The 23,070-nt window shown below is 37.8% G+C and overlaps 1 protein-coding gene across 1 annotated transcript; it reads right to left on the bottom strand.

Annotated features, from left to right (window-relative positions):
• Positions 1 to 141: 141 nt before the first annotated feature.
• Positions 142 to 19,908, bottom strand: LOC6031213 (homogentisate 1,2-dioxygenase). The gene is made up of 4 exons (XM_001841995.2): positions 19,753 to 19,908; positions 15,814 to 16,270; positions 15,221 to 15,754; positions 142 to 1,064 (listed from the first exon to the last, which is right to left on the bottom strand). Exons 1-4 carry the CDS (start codon positions 19,765 to 19,767, stop codon positions 760 to 762), a joined length of 1,311 nt encoding a protein of 436 aa, XP_001842047.2. The 5' UTR covers positions 19,768 to 19,908; the 3' UTR covers positions 142 to 759.
• Between the last annotated feature and the right edge of the window lie 3,162 nt (positions 19,909 to 23,070).

Genomic DNA, 23,070 nt, shown 5'->3' with positions numbered 1-23,070 from the left:
AACCTGAAAGGTTTTTTGAGTGTTCCAAAGTATCCATTTTGAAGAAAGTACGCATAATAATAGTTCACAAAAAAAAACAAACAAAAAAAACACAAGACATACTCAACCGAATTGAATTATAAAAAAAGTAACACAAACAAGTGAATAAGCACGAAACAATGGCTTTATTTTCCTCACAAACTACTTCTAGGTGTAAAAAAAGTAATCGTTATAGCAAAAAGAAAGGAGTAAAACAAACAACCCTAAAAGAATGTGTGATTATAAACACCATATACTGATTGAATTGAACTTAACACACACGCAAAAAAGAAAATAAAACAAAAGTGATTAGTACTTACTTACTAATGGAATAATACAAATAAACCATTCTTGATATAAATCTAGTTGAATGAGTAACGAAAGGAATATATGAAAAAAAAAAAAAAATACGCGACACAAAAATAAGCGAACCGCGCAAGTGTACTCTTATCGTAAAGAAAACAAAACTAATCTAACTTTTAAAAACAAGTGAAAACGAGCAGGAACATGCAGAACTATGAATTATGATTATTATTATTATTATTATGTAAACTCTAAGTATTAACTGCGAATCAAGAGATACCGTAAAACAGAAGAAGAAAAAAAAGATAAATTTTATAAATTTGCTTCAAACAGAAAAAAGAAACACAAAAACCAACTGGAAAACTGAGACAGAAAATAAACATTCGAATTTTGTCCTTAGTTCGTGTGCCCTCGTCATCGTCGCCATTCCGAAACTCCTCAAATCTTGAACTTTTTCTCCAACGTCTGCCAGCACTCGTAGTAGCGCGCGTCCAGCTTTTGGCACGTTTCCTCGCCCCAGCGCGTGACGGCCATCGAGAGCGATGACTCGAACATGAACGCCTGCGTTCCTTCGGCGATGCGCTCCGGCTTGAGGGTGGCGTTGGAGGCGCCCTCGAAGCACTTCCGGTCGGGCCCGTGCGGCGTCATGATGGAGTGAAGCGAAGCGCCCCCCGGCAGGAAGCCGCCCTCCTTGGCCTCGTACCGGCCCAGGATCAGGCCCATGAACTCGGACATGCAGTTGCCTGGGAGGGGAAGGGTAGACAGAGTTTGGGTGAGTGTTGTTTTTGAATTACCTTTGTTAAGAAACTGCCAGGGGAGCGGTCTTTTATTTTTGCGTCCGCCTCGGGATTCGAACCGGCGACCTCTGGATTGTGAGTCCAGTGCGCGGTCCGATTGATCCACACAGGCAGACAGTCAGGCAGGCAGACAAAGTACACATCAGACTAAACTTAAAAATGTCAAAAAGTCAAAATCGTCCAAAACTGACATGGGACAATTATGCGTAGAACGGCAGTTAAGGGGTTACATACATGTAAATCGACAAAAAAAAGTCATAGGTTGGTGTCAGCACACACTTAATTTTATTTAAAAACTGTTTGCAGGGCATTAAACTATACATTTTCATCTATTATCAAAACAAATTTGAAGACATTTGATTGTATCATTTCCGAAATATAGCTTTTTGATGATAGCAGTTTCAAAAAAACGGGTGCCACGATATCTCAACACAGTCTTGACCAAATCGTCTCAAAATTTTGGTGAAGACTCGTTAAAACGGTTTAAAAGTTTTTGATTTTTGTATTTTTTTTAAAAAGCAAAATTTTAAAATCGAGCTTCGTCATGCACACGGGATATGTCTTGAGAGTCTTCACTCTGAATTTCAGCCAATTTGGTCCATCCCATCTCGAGATATCGTGGCACTCGTAAATCAACTTGGTGTTTCGAGAAAAACGCTCAGAAAGTTTGACAGTCCGCTTTGCGCACGGCAAAATGTTAAGCTTAAATTCGTCTCTAACTCAGTTTTAACATGTAATATCTTCATGAAACTTTCAGGAGTGATTGAAAATCATCTTTTTAGTGGATTCGATAATCTCTTTGTAATAGGATTTTGTGATTTTCTACATGTATGTAACTCCTTACATTTTTTTTTCTTCGTTTATATACTAATCTAATCAAATCTAGTAAACATTTATATACAAAGATTTATTTCAACAACAAAAAAACATGGTTCATAAAATGTCTGCCTGTGTGGATCAATCGGACCGCGCACTGGACTCACAATCCAGAGGTCGCTGGTTCGAATCCCGAGGCGGACGCAAAAAATTCTAAGTGTAATTATAGGTATTCGGTGCCCTCTCCCCGTGCCCATACCCTCACACTTAGGAGACCCGGGAGGCGGAGTCTTGTCACAAAAAGAACGATACACGCCTGTGGATCCGTTGACGAAACCGCAAGGTTTAAGAGGGCCACATTATAAGGTGTGTTACGTCGATTCCGTTTTTTTTTCATAAATTTACGTCAAACAACACTTTGTTTCAAATACAAACCTACAAAAGTCAATGTAAAATTATCTACGATGATATCAATGATTGTGCTCTTCATCCATGTTTTTAAAGATTTGTTTTATATTAATGGTTCTGATCAAACTTTGTTCTGTTGAAAAAATCATCATTTCGTCGCCGTCGTGCTAACTTGTCGTACGTGCATTTTGGGCCAAATTGAGTTAAGAGGCAGTATTTGTAAATATTGCTCGGTTTGTTCTAGAGGTCGTATCGAGGTGCTCCGATTTGGATGAAACTTTCAGCGTTTGTTTGTCTATACATGAGATGAACTCATGCCAAATATGATCCCTCTACGACAAAGGGAAGTGGGGTAAAACGGGCTTTGAATTTTGAGGTCCAAAAAACATAAAAAATCTTAATATTGCTCGCATTTCCGTAAAACTTCATCAATTCCAACTCTCTTAGATGCATTCGAAAGGTCTTTTGAAGCACTTCAAAATGTGCCATAGACATCCAGGATTGGTTCGACTTTTTCTCTTAGCTTTTGCAAATTACTGTCAAAAATTGATTTTTTTAAAACCTTAATATCTTTTTGCAACAGCCTCCAAAACCCATACTCCCTTAGGTCAAAAGATAGGTAATTACATTGACTATAAGCCTACGGTGTTAACTTTTTGGCCAATCGCAGTTTTTCTCATAGTTTTTCGATTTTTCTTGAACAAACATTTTAAAACGTTAGTTTTTGCCCTGTAGGCCGCCATAGCGGCACTTTTTGGTCTCAATTTTGTCATATTCGGAATCCTCGGATAATTTCACGTAAGTTAGTAGTATTGGAGTTGTAAATTTGATTTAAAAAATAATTACATAAAAAATTTTTGAAAAAAGAAGTAGATCTTATTTACCCTGTGATCAATACGTCAAATGCTGTATCAAGTAGGCGAAAACCTGTTTTACCCCTAATCCAACAAATTGTTAAAAAATATTTTAATTCATTCTTAATGGCAATTTTCCCAATCAAATTTACAACTCCAATACTTCTAACTTACGTGAAATTGTCCGAGGATTCCGAATATGATAATATTGATACCAAAAAGTGCCGCTATGGCGGCCTACAGGGCAAAAACTAACGTTGTAAAATGTTTGTTCTAGAAAAATCGAAAAACTATGAGAAAAACTGCGATTGGCCAAAAACTTAACACCGTAGGCTTATAGTCCATGTTATTACCTATCTTTTGACCTATGGGAGTATGGGTGTTGGAGGCTGTTGCAAAAAGATATTAAGATTTTAAAAAAATCCATTTTTGACAGTAATTTGCAAAAGCTAAGAAAAAAAGTCGAACCAATCCTGGATGTCTATGGCACATTTTGAAGTGCTCCACCTCGGAGCACCTCGATACGACCTGTTACACATTGGTGAAAAACTCGCTCTTAATAACGCTGTGCAGCTCACTATGCCTCACCTTTTGACCTTCACAGATCCCCAAAATTCGATTTCAATCCTGAGATATTCAATAAAAACCAAAAAAGTTTCGCGGATTTTTGTCACTTTTCATACTAAAGAAGTTTCAATATTGTCGTGGAGTGCGGTGCCTGTGTGGACGCGCAGTCCTGTTTTTTCGTGTTATTTTCCGTCTCTTTTGTGTCGCTGTTCGAGTGCATGGGGTGATTGGTCAGTATAATTAAATAATGGCATCAGTAGTGCGGTGCCTGTGTGGACGCGCAGTCCTGTTTTTTTCGTGTTATTTTCCGTCTCTTTTGTGTCGCTATTTGTGTACATGGGGTGATTGGATTTCTTCTTCTTCTTTTTTCATTTATTTTTTGTTCGCGCGTTCGTTGGCCGATGAATTTTATTTTTGTTCTCTTTGTATAGTTTTCGATAGAAACGATCCGATTTTTGTTTTTTGAGACAAGCAAGTCGTATTGCTGGATTAAGTCCTTTCCATATCATCGAGGATCGGAAGGCACGTCGACGGATATGTTTTAAGGCTTATGATATAAAATAATTTTAATGAATGAAGCCCTTCCTACATCACCGTTGATCGGAAGGCACGCCGACGGAGAATTTCTGAAGAATCGCGGTCGAATTAATACTATATTTAAATCCCTAGATAGGTATCTTTCCGCAGCCGGCTGCCTAAGATTTTTAAAATTTCAACCGATAAACAAATTGCTCATGGTCGCATCACCTACCACAGTGAATCCTGACCTCATACCCATCTTACTAACCCCTCAAAACTCATGTGATACTTTGTCAGAGACGCAGTCGATTTGGCGGTCCCATCACTCAAGTATCGGCTAACATTCCCATCCACTTCCCCGTGTCTTACCACTGGTCGTGGCCGGCGTCGGTATTGATCAGCACGATAGGGACCTTTGAAAATTGCGAAGGGGTGATGATTGGTTCCTACTTTTCATCTGTGGTCCACGGAGCAATGTTTGGGGGTCCTGGTCAATAACGAAGTAGCAGCTACGGGTAGACACCAATGCTATGCTATGCTATGCTAAAGAAGTTTCAATATTGTCGTGCTATCTTGTAACTCCCTGAAAATTGATGTAAGTGCGACAATTGGCCAAAGGGATTGCAGGTCAGGATGCGTTTGACGCACGTACAAGTAAGACTACCGTAAACATTTGTAATTATAACTCCAGCAACCAATTTCAACCAAACTTCGGGGCAACGCACTGAATGGTCAACCAAACAAAACGTGTTGTTCATTGTTTACATTGCGTGCTCTCGTTTTTGTTTATTCAAGGTCAAACATTAAAACGCGTTTTTCTCGGAACGTCGAAATGGCGGGTGCGACAAGATAGCACGACAGCGTCGATTTGTATCACTTGTTTGTCCATACAATTTGTAAAATGATCGTATAAATATTCCAAAATCGGTTGCTTGAGAAAAAAATATGATCATGTGTTGATGTCTTTGGCAAAGTTGTAAACAACGATGCTAGATTAATTTAAGGGAGATCTGTATCATGATAAATTTGGAGCAAAAGAAGAAACTTTTAATTTTTTTACAGCAGATTCATGCTTTTTAACCATAAAGAAGCATATGTTATTCAATTACTAAATTGTTGTAATAGTTTAATCCTCTACTGCCCAATTTTTTTTCGAAGCTTTTTATTTTTCCCGTGTTCAGGAGGTCATTTTGAGCAACTTTTGTTCTACGAAAAACTCTTGTTTTATTTTTTTTCTTGTGTTTTTTGTATTTTAATTTGCGTTTATCTTGTTATGTTTGTTTTTGTTAGTTTTTGGCATATTCTACCACCTCCTATCATTACATTTTGCCTATCTAATTTTTTCATGTTTTTACAGACACTTTTAATTTTTTTTACTTGTTTTTACATTTTCTGCTATAGAATGGCAACATTATCATTTAAGTTGTTAGAAAATGCGTAGAGGCATAGCCTGGGACACTATAAAAATTACTGCATACTTATTTTTACTTAAAATATAAGAAATGTTAGTCAAAAACACAGCCAAAGTAGATCCCTAAAAAATGACATTTTTAATAACATTGCCAAAGTCACATAAAACAAGTCAAACTTCCAACCCTAAAATTTTCTAAAATTTGAAGAGTGCTTCTTTCCAAAGCCTTTTTAAGAACAAAAATTGGTTGAAAAATGTATTTTTGGCGATTTTTTTCAGATCGAAGCCGTCTAAAGGCGGGGTTGGGTTGTAGAGGGTAAATATCATCATTTTTTTATTTTGTTTACTTAACTTTGTTTCACTTTATGTGACACTCCCAATTTTTTTTGTTCAATTTTTCGAGATTTTGAAATATATTTCAGGGGACTGAAAAAAGCATATTTTGCGGTGGAGTTTACGATCTGGTATTTACCGGAAGTTCAGAAAAAAAATCTGATTTTTGGAAAACAAAATTTCAAAAATTATTTTCAGATATAAAATTTAATGGAAATGACACAACACATGTTTTGATAAAATGCACCGTTTTTGAGTTATAGGACTTTTAAAATGAATTGTGAACTTTTTTTTTTGTTTTTTTTACGAGTTGAAAATGCTACATGAAGGAAAAGACCCGTGAAAAAAATAGTTTCGAAATGCTGGATAAATTTCCTGTTTTTTTTTCTTTGTTTATTGGACTGTTTACTGAGGTACAACTTTTCAAAACTGAATTAAAATTGTATGAGTTTTTCTCAGTGTTGCCTGATAAGCCATAATTTTTCAATTCGCGATATCACGGAAGTCGGAATCTATTGGTTCGATTCTCAATGTTGAAAAATGGAACACTTGTAAAAAAATTCTGTCCCTCTCTAATAGAGATAAACTATAAAGATAATTTCGAAATTTATGAATCTTGCCCATCATTTAAAATATCCAAAATAAGTTTTTTTAGCTCATTCAAAGGGTTCTCTTGATCCTCAAATTTCAAATATATTTCTAATGGTGATGCTTGCTTGCTTATTTTAGGCAGCTTTATTTATTTTTTCGTTTTTTGTCGTAAAAATTTCACATACTTATAAATTTTTTACCATCAAAATCATATCAATAGTTTCCCAAATATCTTTAGTTGAAAAATGGGAGCTTATTAGGCAATACTGAGAAAAAAACTTTTTTCATCAAATTTCTATTGTAGAAGATTAATGTCAGCAACCAATAGTACATTTAAAAAAGTATAAAAAAATTGAAAATATTTTTGCAGAGGTGTTTTTCCTTCATAAAATATTTTTAATGTGCATAAAACGGAATATTTTTTCATAAATTTTGCCTTGATGCTTTTAATTTAAAAACGGCGAACTGACCTTTTTTTCAATCGTAACTTCAGAACCATCCTTAATTACACTACTCGACAAAACAAAACTTGTGTCAAGGGATTGACGATATCTCATCGGTTCCTCAGAGAAAAGGCATCCCCGAATCCGATGCAATCGACAGAATTTGATTTTATGTCCACGCGGACTGACGAGAAGCTGGTAAATTTTTTAACATAAAAAAATCGAACAATTTAAAAAAAACTTGCGTCTCCTCCCAACTATATGAGCCATCTACAAAAATATGGAGGCGCCTGGTGCATAGCCATTTCCTTTAAGCACAACGGAAACAACCAATACAAATGTATAAAAAGTTGTCAAGTTCGGGGGTCCACAGCTAGCATTTTTGTACGATTATAAAAATAAATATTAAAAGTTTAAAGTTAAAATATTTGAAAACATTTTTTTAAATATATTTGTTTACTAAAATTTTATGTTTCTCAAAGGTCTATGGGTACTTCGGGATGTCCATGGTAATCCAAGGACTCCTAGAGTTAAGATCTATGAGTCTACCGCCGTAACAAGCAAGAGGTCGTCGGATTTTGACCCCGGATTATGTGCGTATAGCATCAGTGGATATGGTAGACTACTATATGAATGTAATGGGATGTACATGGTCATCCAAGGACTCCTGGAGTTAAGATCTACGAGTCTACCGCCGTAACAAGCAAGAGGTCGTCGGATTTTGACCCCGGATCATGTGAGTATAGCATCAGTGGATATGGTAGACTACTATATGAATGTAATGGGATGTACATGGTCATCCAAGGACTCCTGGAGTTAAGATCTACGAGTCTACCGCCGTAACAAGCAAGAGGTCGTCGGATTTTGACCCTGGATCATGTGCGTATAGCACCAGTGGATATGGTAGACTACTATATGAATGTAATGGGATGTCCATGGTCATCCAAGGACTCCCTGGAGTTAAGATCTATGAGTCTACCGCCGTAACAAGCAAGAGGTCGTCGGATTTTGACCCCGGGTCATGTGCGTATAGCATCAGTGGATATGGTAGACTACTATATGAATGTAATGGGATGTACATGGTCATCCAAGGACTCCCTGGAGTTAAGATCTACGAGTCTACCGCCGTAACAAGCAAGAGGTCGTCGGATTTTGACCCCGGATCATGTGAGTATAGCATCAGTGGATATGGTAGACTACTATATGAATGTAATGGGATGTACATGGTCATCCAAGGACTCCCTGGAGTTAAGATCTACGAGTCTACCGCCGTAACAAGCAAGAGGTCGTCGGATTTTGACCCTGGATCATGTGCGTATAGCACCAGTGGATATGGTAGACTACTATATGAATGTAATGGGATGTCCATGGTCATCCAAGGACTCCCTGGAGTTAAGATCTATGAGTCTACCGCCGTAACAAGCAAGAGGTCGTCGGATTTTGACCCCGGATTATGTGCGTATAGCATCAGTGGATATGGTAGACTACTATATGAATGTAATGGGATGTACATGGTCATCCAAGGACTCCCTGGAGTTAAGATCTACGAGTCTACCGCCGTAACAAGCAAGAGGTCGTCGGATTTTGACCCCGGATCATGTGAGTATAGCATCAGTGGATATGGTAGACTACTATATGAATGTAATGGGATGTCCATGGTCATCCAAGGACTCCCTGGAGTTAAGATCTATGAGTCTACCGCCGTAACAAGCAAGAGGTCGTCGGATTTTGACCCCGGATTATGTGCGTATAGCATCAGTGGATATGGTAGACTACTATATGAATGTAATGGGATGTACATGGTCATCCAAGGACTCCCTGGAGTTAAGATCTACGAGTCTACCGCCGTAACAAGCAAGAGGTCGTCGGATTTTGACCCCGGATTATGTGCGTATAGCATCAGTGGATATGGTAGACTACTATATGAATGTAATGGGATGTACATGGTCATCCAAGGACTCCCTGGAGTTAAGATCTACGAGTCTACCGCCGTAACAAGCAAGAGGTCGTCGGATTTTGACCCCGGATCATGTGCGTATAGCATCAGTGGATATGGTAGACTACTATATGAATGTAATGGGATGTACATGGTCATCCAAGGACTCCCTGGAGTTAAGATCTATGAGTCTACCGCCGTAACAAGCAAGAGGTCGTCGGATTTTGACCCCGGATCATGTGAGTATAGCATCAGTGGATATGGTAGACTACTATATGAATGTAATGGGATGTACATGGTCATCCAAGGACTCCTGGAGTTAAGATCTACGAGTCTACCGCCGTAACAAGCAAGAGGTCGTCGGATTTTGACCCTGGATCATGTGCGTATAGCACCAGTGGATATGGTAGACTACTATATGAATGTAATGGGATGTCCATGGTCATCCAAGGACTCCCTGGAGTTAAGATCTATGAGTCTACCGCCGTAACAAGCAAGAGGTCGTCGGATTTTGACCCCGGATTATGTGCGTATAGCATCAGTGGATATGGTAGACTACTATATGAATGTATTGGGATGTCCATGGTCATCCAAGGACTCCCTGGAGTTAAGATCTATGAGTCTACCGCCGTAACAAGCAAGAGGTCGTCGGATTTTGACCCCGGATCATGTGCGTATAGCACCAGTGGATATGGTAGACTACTATATGAATGTAATGGGATGTCCATGGTCATCCAAGGACTCCCTGGAGTTAAGATCTATGAGTCTACCGCCGTAACAAGCAAGAGGTCGTCGGATTTTGACCCCGGATTATGTGCGTATAGCATCAGTGGATATGGTAGACTACTATATGAATGTATTGGGATGTCCATGGTCATCCAAGGACTCCCTGGAGTTAAGATCTACGAGTCTACCGCCGTAACAAGCAAGAGGTCGTCGGATTTTGACCCCGGATCATGAGTATAGCATCAGTGGATATGGTAGACTACTATATGAATGTAATGGGATGTCCATGGTCATCCAAGGACTCCCTGAGTTAAGATCTACGAGTCTACCGCCGTAACAAGCAAGAGGTCGTCGGATTTTGACCCCAGATCATGTGAGTATAGCATCAGTGGATATGGTAGACTACTATATGAATGTAATGGGATGTACATGGTCATCCAAGGACTCCCTGGAGTTAAGATCTACGAGTCTACCGCCGTAACAAACAAGAGGTCATCGGCTTTTGACCCCGGATCATGTGCGTATAGCATCAGTGGATATGGTAGACTACTATATGAATGTATCCCATTACATTCATATAGTAGTCTACCATATCCACTGATGCTATACTCACATGATCCGGGGTCAAAATCCGACGACCTCTTGCTTGTTACGGCGGTAGACTCGTAGATCTTAACTCCAGGGAGTCCTTGGATGACCATGTATCCCATTACATTCATATAGTAGTCTACCATATCCACTGATGCTATGCGCACATAATCCGGGGTCAAAATCCGACGACCTCTTGCTGTTACGGCGGTAGACTCATGATCTTAACTCCGGGAGTCCTTGGATGACCATGGACATCCCATTACATTCATATAGTAGTCTACCATATCCACTGGTGCTATACGCACATGATCGGGGTCAAAATCCGACGACCTCTTGCTTGTTACGGCGGTACTCGTAGATGAACTCCAGGGAGTCGGATGACCATGGACATCCCATTACATCATATAGTAGTCTACCATATCCACTGATGCTATACGGGGTCAAAGCCGATGACCTCTTGTTTGTTACGGCGGTAGACTCGTAGATCTTAACTCCAGGGAGTCCTTGGATGACCATGGACATCCCATTACATTCATATAGTAGTCTACCATATCCACTGATGCTATACGCACATGATCGGGGTCAAAGCCGATGACCTCTTGTTTGTTACGGCGGTAGACTCGTAGATCTTAACTCCAGGGAGTCCTTGGATGACCATGGACATCCCATTACATTCATATAGTAGTCTACCATATCCACTGATGCTATACGCATGATCCGGGTCAAAAGCCGATGACCTCTTGTTACGGCGGTAGACTCGTAGATCTTAACTCGGGAGTCCTTGGATGACCATGGACATCTACATTCATATAGTAGTCTACCATATCCACTGATGCTATACGCACATAATCCGGGGTCAAAATCCGACGACCTCTTGCTGTTACGGCGGTAGACTCATAGATCTTAACTCTAGGGAGTCCTTGATTACCATGGACATCCCGAAGTACCCATAGACCTTTGAGAAACATAAAATTTTAGTAAACAAATATATTTAAAAAAATGTTTTTCAAATATTTTAATTTTAAACTTTTAATATTTATTTTTATAATCGTACAAAAATGCTAGCTGTGGACCCCCGAACTTGACAACTTTTTATACATTTGTATTGGTTGTTTCCGTTGTGCTTAAAGGAAATGGCTATGCACCAGGCGCCTCCATATTTTTGTAGATGGCTCATATAGTTGGGAGGAGACGCAAGTTTTTTTAAATTGTTCGATTTTTATGTTAAAAAATTTACCAGCTTCTCGTCAGTCCGCGTGGACATAAAATCAAATTCTGTCGATTGCATCGGATTCGGGGATGCCTTTTCTCTGAGGAACCGATGAGATATCGTCAATCCCTTGACACAAGTTTTGTTTTGTCGAGTAGTGTTATACGGCAAAAGATGCCTTTAATCCCCTAAAACATAACATAAATCTCCAAAATTGAAAGAAAAAAGGTGCAGGTGGTTATGTTCTACATGACCAATATGACAAAGAACTTTGTTCAAAACTCAAAAAAATCATGCTTTTTAATTTATATTTTTTTATTCTTTGCCAATTTTTTGAATCCTGAATAATTAATTCTAATTGAATATTTTCAATCATTGGCACCTCTGTGGATATAACTTGCCAAAACACGAAAATATTGCCAACACAAGTATGGTTCGGCAAATGTCCACCCATTTTCATGTCCAGTCTCAAAAACCATATTGCACCAAGTCGTATGGTTCGATAAATGTACCCCCGGTAGAACCTTCCCTCAGGGTCATGGACACTCCAGGATTGGCCAATATCCTACCAGTTTGGTCCCAACCCCATTGCCCTAAATCATTCTGGTTTTCGAGTGACCATTCTAACAATCTTCGTTAGAACAGAATTCCTCCCAAGTTGGTGCACAACCTGTGTCTTTCAATGAGTGCATGTGTGTGTGAGCAATAAAATTACCACCGTCGATCCGTCTCTGACGGATGTTCGGTCAAAACTAAAATTGTTCAGAAGCTATCTGTTAGCTTATATAGTTCGCATGAAATGTGGCAACATGGTGCAAACTTTGCCTCGTCTCCTGCTTTCTTGGAACTGTCACGCGAGAATGTTGCACCATTGTTGCCACATTTCATTCGTTGCAGACCCCTTCCGCAGTTCCAAGCATGCAACATTTTCGTAACGCGCGACATTTTTCGTTTTTCTGGATTGACACCCCACCAGAATAGAGCCCTTAGGACAAAGTTCTTTGTCAAAAAGCTTTCAGTGATAAAATGTCAAATAAAAATCGAGATTTTTTCCTCCAAACATTTTTTTTCAATGTCCTTATCATAACCTTCAACTCTGCCGAAGACACCAAATCGATTCGAAAATTTCTTTTCAAAGTACAGATTTTCGAACATTGACATACCCATTAGGATATAGAGCAGTTCTCTAGGATTTCGGTCATTCGATTTTTTTTGTATTTTTTAATCCGACTGAAACTTTTTTGGTGCCTTCGGTATGCCCAAAGAAGCCATTTTGCATCATTAGTTTGTCCATATAATTTTCCATACAAATTTGGCAGCTGTCCATACAAAAATGATGTATGAAAATTCAAAAATCTGTATCTTTTGAAGGAATTTTTTGATCGATTTGGTGTCTTCGGCAAAGTTGTAGGTATGGATACGGACTACACTAGAAAAAAATAATACACGGTAAAAAAAATTTGGTGATTTTTTTATTTAACTTTTTGTCACTAAAACTTGATTTACAAAAAAACACTATTTTTAATTTTTTTTATTTTTTGATATGTTTTAGAGGACATAAAATGCCAACTTTTCAGAAATTTCCAGGTTGTGCAAAAAATCATTGACCGAGTTATGAATTTTTTAATCAATACTGATTTTTTCAAAAAATCGAAATTTTGGTCGTAAAAATTTTTCAACTTCATTTTTCGATGTAAAATTAAATTTGCAATCAAAAGAAACTTTAGTGAAATTTTGATAAAGTGCACCGTTTTCAAGTTATAGCCATATTTAAGTGACTTTTTTGAAAATAGTCGCAGTTTTTCATTTTTTAAAATTAGTGCACATGTTTGCCCAGTTTTGAAAAAAATATTTTTGAAAAGCTGAGAAAATTCTCTATATTTTGCTTATTCGGACTTTGTTGATACGACCTTTAGTTGCTGAGATATTGCAATGCAAAGGTTTAAAAACAGGAAAATTGATGATTTCTAAGTCTCACCCAAACAACCCACCATTTTCTATCGTCAATATCTTAGCAACTAATGGTCCGATTTTCAATGTTAATATATGAAACATTTGTGAAATTTTCCGATCTTTTCGAAAAAAATATTTTCAAAATTTTCAAATCAAGACTAACATTTCAAAAGGCCAAACATTCAATATTGCCCTTTTAAAATGTTAGTCTTGATTTGAAAATTTTGAAAATATTTTTTTCGAAAAGATCGGAAAATTTCACAATTGTTTCATATATTAACATTGAAAATCGGACCATTAGTTGCTGAGATATTGACGATAGAAATGGTGGGTTGTTTGGGTGAAACTTAGCATCAATTTTCCTGTTTTTAAACCTTTGCATTGCAATATCTCAGCAAATCAAACAAAGTCCGAATAAGCAAAATATAGAGAATTTTCAGCTTTTCAAAATATTTTTCAAAACTGGGCAAACATGTGCACTAATTTTAAAATAAAAAACTGCGACTATTTTCAAAAAGTCACTTAAATATGGCTATAACGAAAACGGTGCACTATCAAAATTTCACTAAAGCACGATTGCAAATTTGATTACATCGAAAATGAAGTTGAAAATTTTACGACAAATTTCGATTTTTGAAAAATCAGTATTGATTAAAATTCATAACTCGGTCAATGATTTTGCACAACCTGAAATTTCTGAAAAGTTGGCATTTTATAAAACATATCAAAAATAAAAAAATTAAAAATAGTGTTTTTTAAATCAAGTTTTAGTGATAAAGTTAAATAAAAATCACCAATTTTACCGTGTATTATTTTCCAGTCCGTATCCATACCTACAACTTTGCCGAAGACACCAAATCGATCAAAAATTCCTTCAAATACAGATTTTTAATTTTCATACATCATTTTTATGGACAGCTATAAATTGTATGGAAAATTATATGGACAAACTAATGATGCAAAATGGCTTCTTTGGGCATACCGAAGGCACCAAAAAAGTTTCAGTCGGATTAAAAAATACAAAAATTAAAATTGAAGAAAAAAGACCGATTTCGTAGAGAATTGCTCTATAGCAAAACGCGTCAATTTTGCGGGAATTTTAAGGCATGATCCCCTAGATGTACTGAGCCCGAATCCCAAATATGAGATTGATTGGTTACGACATTACCTGGCGCTTTGACCTGAAGTTTAAATGGAATTCAACCCGTAAAATCGGTGCGTTTTGGTTTTTGCCAGTTTTGAGCCCCTAATAATTATTTTCCCAAATAAATCGATTTGCTGGCGGATGGCCAAGGTGAAGCTGTTGATCATTTTGGGAGATAATTGATCATCACTCTAAAATATTCTGTACAAAATTCAATTTAACGAATTTCTCCACCAAAATGAATCAGCATGTGCCGGTTGTTGCCTTCTTAAAGCCACTCAAGGAATTTTTCCCCTAAATCAAATGTGTCTCAAAATTTATATGATTTTGTGGAACAATCATTGACGTCCTAGTTGGCAATCATTGATTAATGACAATTTCCATAACTTTGCAAGGAATGGGATAATCGTTTCCAAAAGGAATCAGCATGTGTAGGGCAGTATGCTAAACAACTTGTAGAAAGAATTTTATCAACATATTAAAAGCGACGCAAAATTTATATCATTGAACGAAAAATCATGACAATGATGGAAGTCTTCACGTTAATGCACTGATATATTGCAAAACAACCCAATGAATAATGCGAAATGCGGTACTCACGATGGTAATACGGCGGTCTAAACGTGTTCTCCTGCACCGACCACCTCGGCGGAAAGATGACAAAGTCGGCAATGGCCGTCCCGTACTTATTGCTCGGACAGGTCAACACCGTGAAGATGCTGGGATCACAGTGATCGTAGCTGACCGAGTTGATCACCATAAACTTGGCCAGGTCGTACTTGTACGGGGCGTAATTGCCGTGCCAGCCGACTACATCGAAGGGCGAATGATTCTGCGTGGCGACAAACAGCGCTCCTTGGTACTTGGACACGATCTTGAATCCTTCCACGGTGCGATCCTCGAACCATGCCGTGGGCGTGAGGAAGTCACGTGGATTTGCTAGCCCGTTTGCGCCGATTGGTCCCAGGTCGGGCAGCTTGAAGTGTCCATCGTACACTTCGAGGATGTAGCCCCGGGTGGGCCCTTCAACGGCTACGCTGAACCGGATGCCCTGCGGGATCACGCAGATTTCGTTCGGCTTGACGTACAGCCGTCCAAACTCCGTCGTAATGTCCAACGGACCCTGTTGGGGAACTGTGGGTAGAGAATGTGTTGAGTTTGATTGAAATCTTCTTGTTCAAACTTTTTCTTACCAATTAAAAAGTCCCCATCGCTGTTATAAAACGCGGTATTCTCCATCGACTTGTTGCACAGGTACACGTGCACGGCCAGCCCGTGCCGACTGCGGACATCCCCCGCGCCGCAAACCGTGTGCAGTCCGGCGACAAAGTCGCGCTCCTCGCCGGTTTCCGGCAAATCGAAGGGACTCCACCGCATCTGGTTCGGATTTGGAGGCTGTTCGTCCCATTTGTTGCCCCGAAGAAACGGTGCCACCTGGTAGGACTTGAACGGTTCGTGGACCACCGACGGTCGGATGCGGTACAGCCAACTGCGCACGTTTTCGGTGCGGGGTGCCGTGAAGGCACTGCCAGACAGTTGTTCCGCGTACAGGCCGTACGCGCACTTTTGGGGAGAGTTTTGGCCTTCCGGGAGGGCACCCGGACAGCGGGCGTCCTCCGAGGAGAAGTGGGATCCGAAGCCGGATAGGTACTGAAAATGAAAAAGATTTGCTAACTTCTTTTGTACTGTTGTGCCATACGGCTCCATGATGTTATGCGCATGGCCTTTTAACGCATAGAACTATTAACACGGACGCTATTTATCAAAAATTGGTATAATGGCCTGCTGATCATCACCAAAAATAATAGAGCCTAATAATAGTGTATGCAACAAGTTGCAAAAAGAAGATTTTTTCAGCACGAGTTGTACATTTATTCGACGAGGTTTACCGAGTTGGATAAATACGACGAGTGCTGATAAAATCAAGTCTTGCAAAGAGTTCCATACAACATTTTTTTTTGAATTCCGAAAACATCATTTGAATGGAATTTTAAGTCAATTGTCTATGTCAATTCACCGATAAAACCAAAACAATATTGAAAAGTATAAATTTTCGATACAAGTGCTGAAAAATTCAACTCTGGAGTTTTTTTTTGAAAAGGTCCAATCCAGGTTTTTAAGCGAAGATGGAGTTCGAGTGTTGAACGTTCGATATGTCAAAATCGCGCAGTAGCACCAACATTAGAAAAAAAAAATGTGGCTGTCATGCCATGGCACACTTTTATCGTAATGTTGGTACCACTGCGTGATTTTGACATTTTGGGCGTTCACCATTCGAACGCCATTTTCGCTTAAAAAGCTGGATAAACCAAATTTTAAGTTTTTGCTTTTTGGGTGGTTTTTAATACACCTGACTCAAGGCGGTTTTAAAAACACCCAAAAAGCAAAAACTGGAAATTTGGTTTCCCAGGCAGACGGTAATAACCAAATTCATGCCATTTCAATAACAAATACTGTTAAAATAAACAAAAACCATTTTTGTATGTTAGTTGAATAACAGTTTATGTTATCATAACACAATTTGTTGTTGGTCTGATATTGATTGAATGCCACAAACAGCTTTGGAATAACATTTTTTGTTATGGAAGAATACCGCAAATTGTTATTGGGATGATCGGATTAGTTGTTAAAATAACAAAAAATAATAACAAAGATTTGTTCGAAGAATAACTAAAAATGTTATTAGTTTGTTATTACAATAATAATCCAATAACAATATATATATAACGATGAATAACAAATCTTGTTATAAATAACATAAAATGTTATTGGCCTAGTATTTTCAAATAGCAAATATTGTTATTCCCAAGTTATTATTAATACAGATAATTGAACCACGAAAAACTTTTTTTCGTTGTCATTTTTTTTATTGTTGAGCCCCTAAATTACTCTACAGTGATTAAGGGGTTACATACATGTAGAAAATAAAAAAAATCATATTTCAGAAAATTTAATAAATCCACTTAAAACATGATTTTCCATCACTCCTGAAAGTTTCATGAAGATATTTCATGATTAAACAGAATAAGACCCAATTTACGTTCAAAATTTTGCCAAGCGCAAAGCGAACTGTCGAACATTGTGAGCGTTTTTCTCTGAACACCGAGTTGATTTACGGGTGCCACGATATCTCGATATGGGATGGATCAAATTGGCTGAAATTTGAGGTAAAGACTTGCAAGATATATTCCGTGTGCATGACGAAGCCCGATTTTGAAATTTTGCATTTTAAAAAAATACAAAAATCAAAAACTGGCGATTTTATATGAAATATACAGAAATGTTTTTATCTTTTTTTTAAACAAACATTTTGAAAATCGGGCTTCGTCATGCACACAGGACCGGTTTAACGAGGCTTCACCAAAATTTTAAGCTGATTTGGTCAAATCAGTGTGGAGATATCGTGGCACCCGTTTTTTGAAACTGCTAACTTGAAATGCCTATTTCTCTGCAATGATACAACCAAATATCTTCAAATTTATATATATAGTTGAAAATATATATTTTAATGCCCTTAACACAGATTTAAAAAAAAGTTTAAGTGTGTGCCCAAACCAACCTCTTACATTTTTGTCGTTTTACATGTATGTAGCCCCTTAAGAAGATTTAACTGCACTCGGCGTTTTTATCTAATTCGGTGAATCTCATTGGACAAATGTACAACTCGTGCTGAAAAAATCATTACCAAACTATTTCAATGATGTTATGTTTTGCACATAAAAGTAGGTTAAAAGTTTTGTTATTCGAGAATTACAGGAAAAGTATGTAGTTTCGCAACGGAACAGCAAAAACTACTATTACCGACTTCAACAGGTACCTTAAAGTAATTTGAAAATTTTATTAGTCACGACTCACGACAATTGAACCAGCAAAAACAGGTTATTTTTCATAAGGCTGGTACAAATATTTTAAAAAGTTTTTGCAAAATAACAGGACTAGTGTAAAAGGTATATTAAAATACCTTTTTCGATCTAATGCTTGTTATTCATATTTCTATTTAATTTGCGATATGGATATCAAACGAAACGAAATTTTGTATGGTTTTTTACATGATTAAAGATTTTTTTTAAATACTAAAATTTTCACACAATACCGTATTTTTCGAAAATTGTGAATTTTTTACATTAACAAAAAATACGGTATTTCGTGAAAATTTTAGCATTAAAAAAACTTAAATATGTGATAATGCGCTTCGTTTTATACCAATACTACAACTTTGAAAAATATGAGTTACTTCGTAAAAATACAGTATTTTGTAAAACAAATTGGTATTTTCTAAAAAATACGATATTCTGTAAAAAATAGTATATTTTCAAATAAAAAACTAATAAAATGAAAAAGCATGCACAGTGTCTCTTCGTTTGAAAACTTTCAAAAATATTGGTACCAGCCTTATCGTGCCTTGATAATTTTATCGTTAACAACCTTGATTAAAACATTGTTCTTATCCGGTTGCATTTGACTGACGCAAATAATTTAGCAAACAGGTATATTTTTGCTAGAACTTTCGTCAATATGGCCATTTTCGTCAACATTAGAGGAACTGGTTCTACCTTTTATGACAGTAACAACAGGTTTTTGAGTTTCACAAAAACTGCGTAGAAAGCTGCATACGCATCATGATATTTGCACAAATCTTAATTTATTCAAGTTGGTAAATATTTTTTAGGAATTTTGTCGAATTCATCAAAACATGTTCAAAGATGATTTTCAACTATTCTGTTGTCACTTGGCATTCTGATCTTTGTGCTTACGGAGATTCAAATATATTCAAATTAGCTGAGCCGGTCTCCAAGGGAGCAACGGGAGGCTCGTCCGCACACGCAGCCAATCAAAGCTCGTCAACAACAAGAGTTGTTAGAACAGGTTCCATTGAGATGACGTTGAGTTTTTCTTTGGATGGAACGATTTTTTGTTGGTTTTGGTTGTTTTCAACTTGTAATTGTGCAGTTTATCATTTTTGAAGGTTAAACAACATAATTTAAGTGATTTGCAATCCATTTATTAATGCTAAATTCACGTAATAAGACATAAAAAGATAACACTACAACAAGAACATGATCATTCGAAACAGTTTTGCCCCGAAATATGATGCTGCATTCCCAAAACTCACTTCTTATCACAAAACCTACCTGATACTCAGCCATTATCTTCCTTGCTGCTTCTGCTGCTCAAGATCACCCAGCACTATCTACCAAACCCGAGGGGGGAGATAAGACAGAGAGAGCCACACCGATCGCTGCCGCGTCCAGAACTCGACTGATCGCGCTACGTGACCGCGGTCGGCATCTAATACGCCTCCGAGCCTGTTGACAACAGCCACCGCGCGCCCGAAAACCGATCAAACCGGATTCCAGACTGTTGTTGTTTTTGTTTCTAGCTTTCCGAGTGGTTGGTTGGAGGGACCGGCGCGGGTGGACAGACAAACAACATCGGACGTTGGATACAGGGTTGGTCGGACTGATGCTCCGGAACCGGTCATCAGGTACAAAACGCGTGCGTCAGGGCGCACCAGTCTGGGAAAGTCAAGAAGGTCATTAGTGGCGAATTTCTTTCCAATGAGTTTGGAAGCCAGTTGTGTCTGTTATCTGTTTGTATTTTAGCGTACGGGTTCATTTAAAAAATACGTTATTATCTTCAATTTGTTAGATTTTCCTTGTAATAGGTAGTTGTATATAACACTAGTGTTTTTTTGTTTGTTTTCTTAGCTTATTCCCTTGCCGCGATGTGAACCATTCAAACTCTCTCTGGTTGTTTAGCTGTGCTGTTTTAGTGGTGACTGGGATAAGTGTATTGCACACTTTGCACCAAATTCTCCACCCTTGCAAATCATAACTGCACACCAAATATTTGCACACTTGAAATCCTACCCCTTCTCCCCCCCGCTCGCCTATAGTGGTGCGTGTCTCGACTGAGCTTTGATGCTTTCGACCACTTTAGAACAGTTTCAAATTAGGGTGTGTGTCTTAGATAGTTCTTTTCTGCTGTAGTTTGAGGTGTGCACTTTTGTATAGAGCTTTCCACAACTTGCACGATTGTCTAAAAATCGCTGCAATCTGCAATACAGTAACCAAAAATGTTTTTTTCTGGAATTGGATAAACAGGTAAACACTGACCGATACATACAAATTACAATAATCACAAACAGACAGGAGTAAGTAACTCACAATGGTGTGATTTAGACATAAAAATTCTAAAATGTTTAACCGTTTTATCTTTTTTTTCACTTAGTAAACCTCACTTGGACTAGAGATGATTTCGTTTACAAACACAAATTATGTTAAATTAGTAACTGGTATTTTGCTCTCTTCCCTTGTAGTAGTTGCGTTGAATTTCCAACTCGTTTGTTCTAGATTTTATCACTTGCAGTCTTAAAATGCTGTACATGTTACTGGGGTTCAACTCAATATACTAACTAAGCCGTGGAATAAAGCGAATTGTTGGAATGTGTGTGTGTTTTTACAATGTTGGATTTGTGTTCTACATTTTAAACCTTACTTTTCGCATACTTTATTACCTATCAGACTTAGAAGCACACAATCTCGATTAAATTGCAACGTAAAAATTACCTACTGTTACTGCTACTCGATGGCTACTACACAGAAAAAAAAATGTAAATTTACCCAACACTGAAACCATGTTTTAGATGTAAACATGCTAAATGTAAATTTGAAAACTCATGTAAAGAGTTGAATAGCACATAAACAACCTTCATGTAAATTGAGATTCAATGGAACACTTGAATCTCATGTAAACGAAACTTTTATTTGGGCAAATCCTAAATTTGAAAGTATGAAAAACATGTAAACGAAAGTTCGATGTAAAAATTTTCAAAATGTAAACTCTAAAAGAATGCAAATTTAGCTGGTATGTTTTGCGAATGACAGCACAAGCGAAATACAAAATCAAATCAATTCAATATTATGTTTGGTGTGCAGCAGAGCAGAAGTGTTTATAAGTACCAGCGTCTAATGTCAAGCGGCGATTGAGTCAAAACAAAAAAAAAAAAAGTTTGTTTTGGTAATCAGTGAAAATTTAATTTTGTGCTTATTGGCTGATGTTTGTTGTGATTTTTTTTGATTGTTTTGGTGCAGGATCTATTTCGGAAGATATCCGCAAAAGGATCCGGCAGCAAGTTTGTACTGATTTGACGTTTGCTGCGGGAAGTCGAAACATTTGGTTACTACTCGTAAAAGACGATTCAGTTGATTCCAGAAACCCGCCGTCGACAGAATTTCGATCAGTTTCTGCCTTCTGGAACTTTTTCAACAAATGAAGCAGGATTTTATCTTAATTCACAACATTACAACTTGCGGGGTTTCTTGGTGAGTAAATAGCCCAACTAAATCAACTATTTTACAAACTTTATGATACGAGCATATTCTACAGCTTTGATCTGCTGGAGCTGCTCTCACAAAAGGAGGACACATTTAAAACACTGGCCAGGACCTGGTGAAAGTTACCTTACTCGTTGTGTCCGCTGCAGCCTATCAACCGGGACTCGTCGAGCATCAGCTGGCAGATTGAGACTGATTCCCTCCGACGAGCTGATCCGGCGCACTCCGAGAGCATCTTGGTGAACATCCGCACGGGGAATAGTTTTAAAAAGCATCTCGCGATGGTAAGGATTGTTTCGGTTCTGCACATCTGAATCCATTACGAATTTTCGCAATTATTTACCGGGAGTGAAGCTGTAAAGTAATATATTTTCACAATAACAATAAAATTCCAAAAATACAGCGGAAAAATCTAAAATTGTCTAAACATATTTCTCTTACCAAAATGTTACTATGACGAGATCAACGACAACGTATTTAAGTTGTTTTAAAACTTTTCTCTTTGACAGACAGAATCAGACCCTGAGATTGAAAATGTTTTGACGTAGAACCAGCGTTGCCAAATTTTGTACGTGAGGTCTGTATCTTGCCGATTCAGATTAAATTCAACCAAAACAATGTAAAAGGGCCGAAGGCGAAGTGTAAACAAAGAGTCTATCCTGCTCACGTCAGTTGATGTTTAACATTTGGATCGAGCAGGATAAACTCTTTGTTTACAGTTCGGCTTCGGCCCTATTACATTGTTTTGATAGAAATTATTTAAGTTTTTAACAGTCTGGACCTTGTACTTGCGATGAGTTCCTAAACCCTATGTTAAATTTTATGTGCAACGGTAAGTTTGCTCTGGAGACCCTTCAGGTCAGGGGTGACAAAGTATGGCCCGCGGGCCAAACGTGACCCACGAGGTGATTTTTGTGGCCTGCGGACCCGTTTTGAAAGATCATGTAAAGTGGCTCTTTGAATCATTATTTTATAATTCTAAAAAAATAGGTTTAGTATAAGCCTCGGTATAAGCTTTTTATGTGGACCATTATTTTTTTCATATTAAAAAAATGGTTTATCCATGCTTTGATCCCTACTATACGACACAAATATTTTGTTGAGAAATCTATC

The sequence above is a fragment of the Culex quinquefasciatus genome, chromosome 2 (assembly GCF_015732765.1).
Source record: "Culex quinquefasciatus strain JHB chromosome 2, VPISU_Cqui_1.0_pri_paternal, whole genome shotgun sequence".
Lineage (NCBI taxonomy): Eukaryota > Metazoa > Arthropoda > Insecta > Diptera > Culicidae > Culex > Culex quinquefasciatus.
Note: the sequence above shows the minus strand (reverse complement) of the source record. Positions and strands in the feature narration are given on the sequence as shown.

What these genes read in the sequence shown, in the direction of transcription:
- LOC6031213 (XM_001841995.2), bottom strand. An exon ending in CGATGGGGACTTTTTAATTG is followed by an intron (nt 15,755 to 15,813) that starts GTAAGAAAAAGT and finishes CTCTACCCACAG; the next exon opens with TTCCCCAACAGGGTCCGTTG. An exon ending in TAGACCGCCGTATTACCATC is followed by an intron (nt 1,065 to 15,220) that starts GTGAGTACCGCA and finishes TTCCCCTCCCAG; the next exon opens with GCAACTGCATGTCCGAGTTC.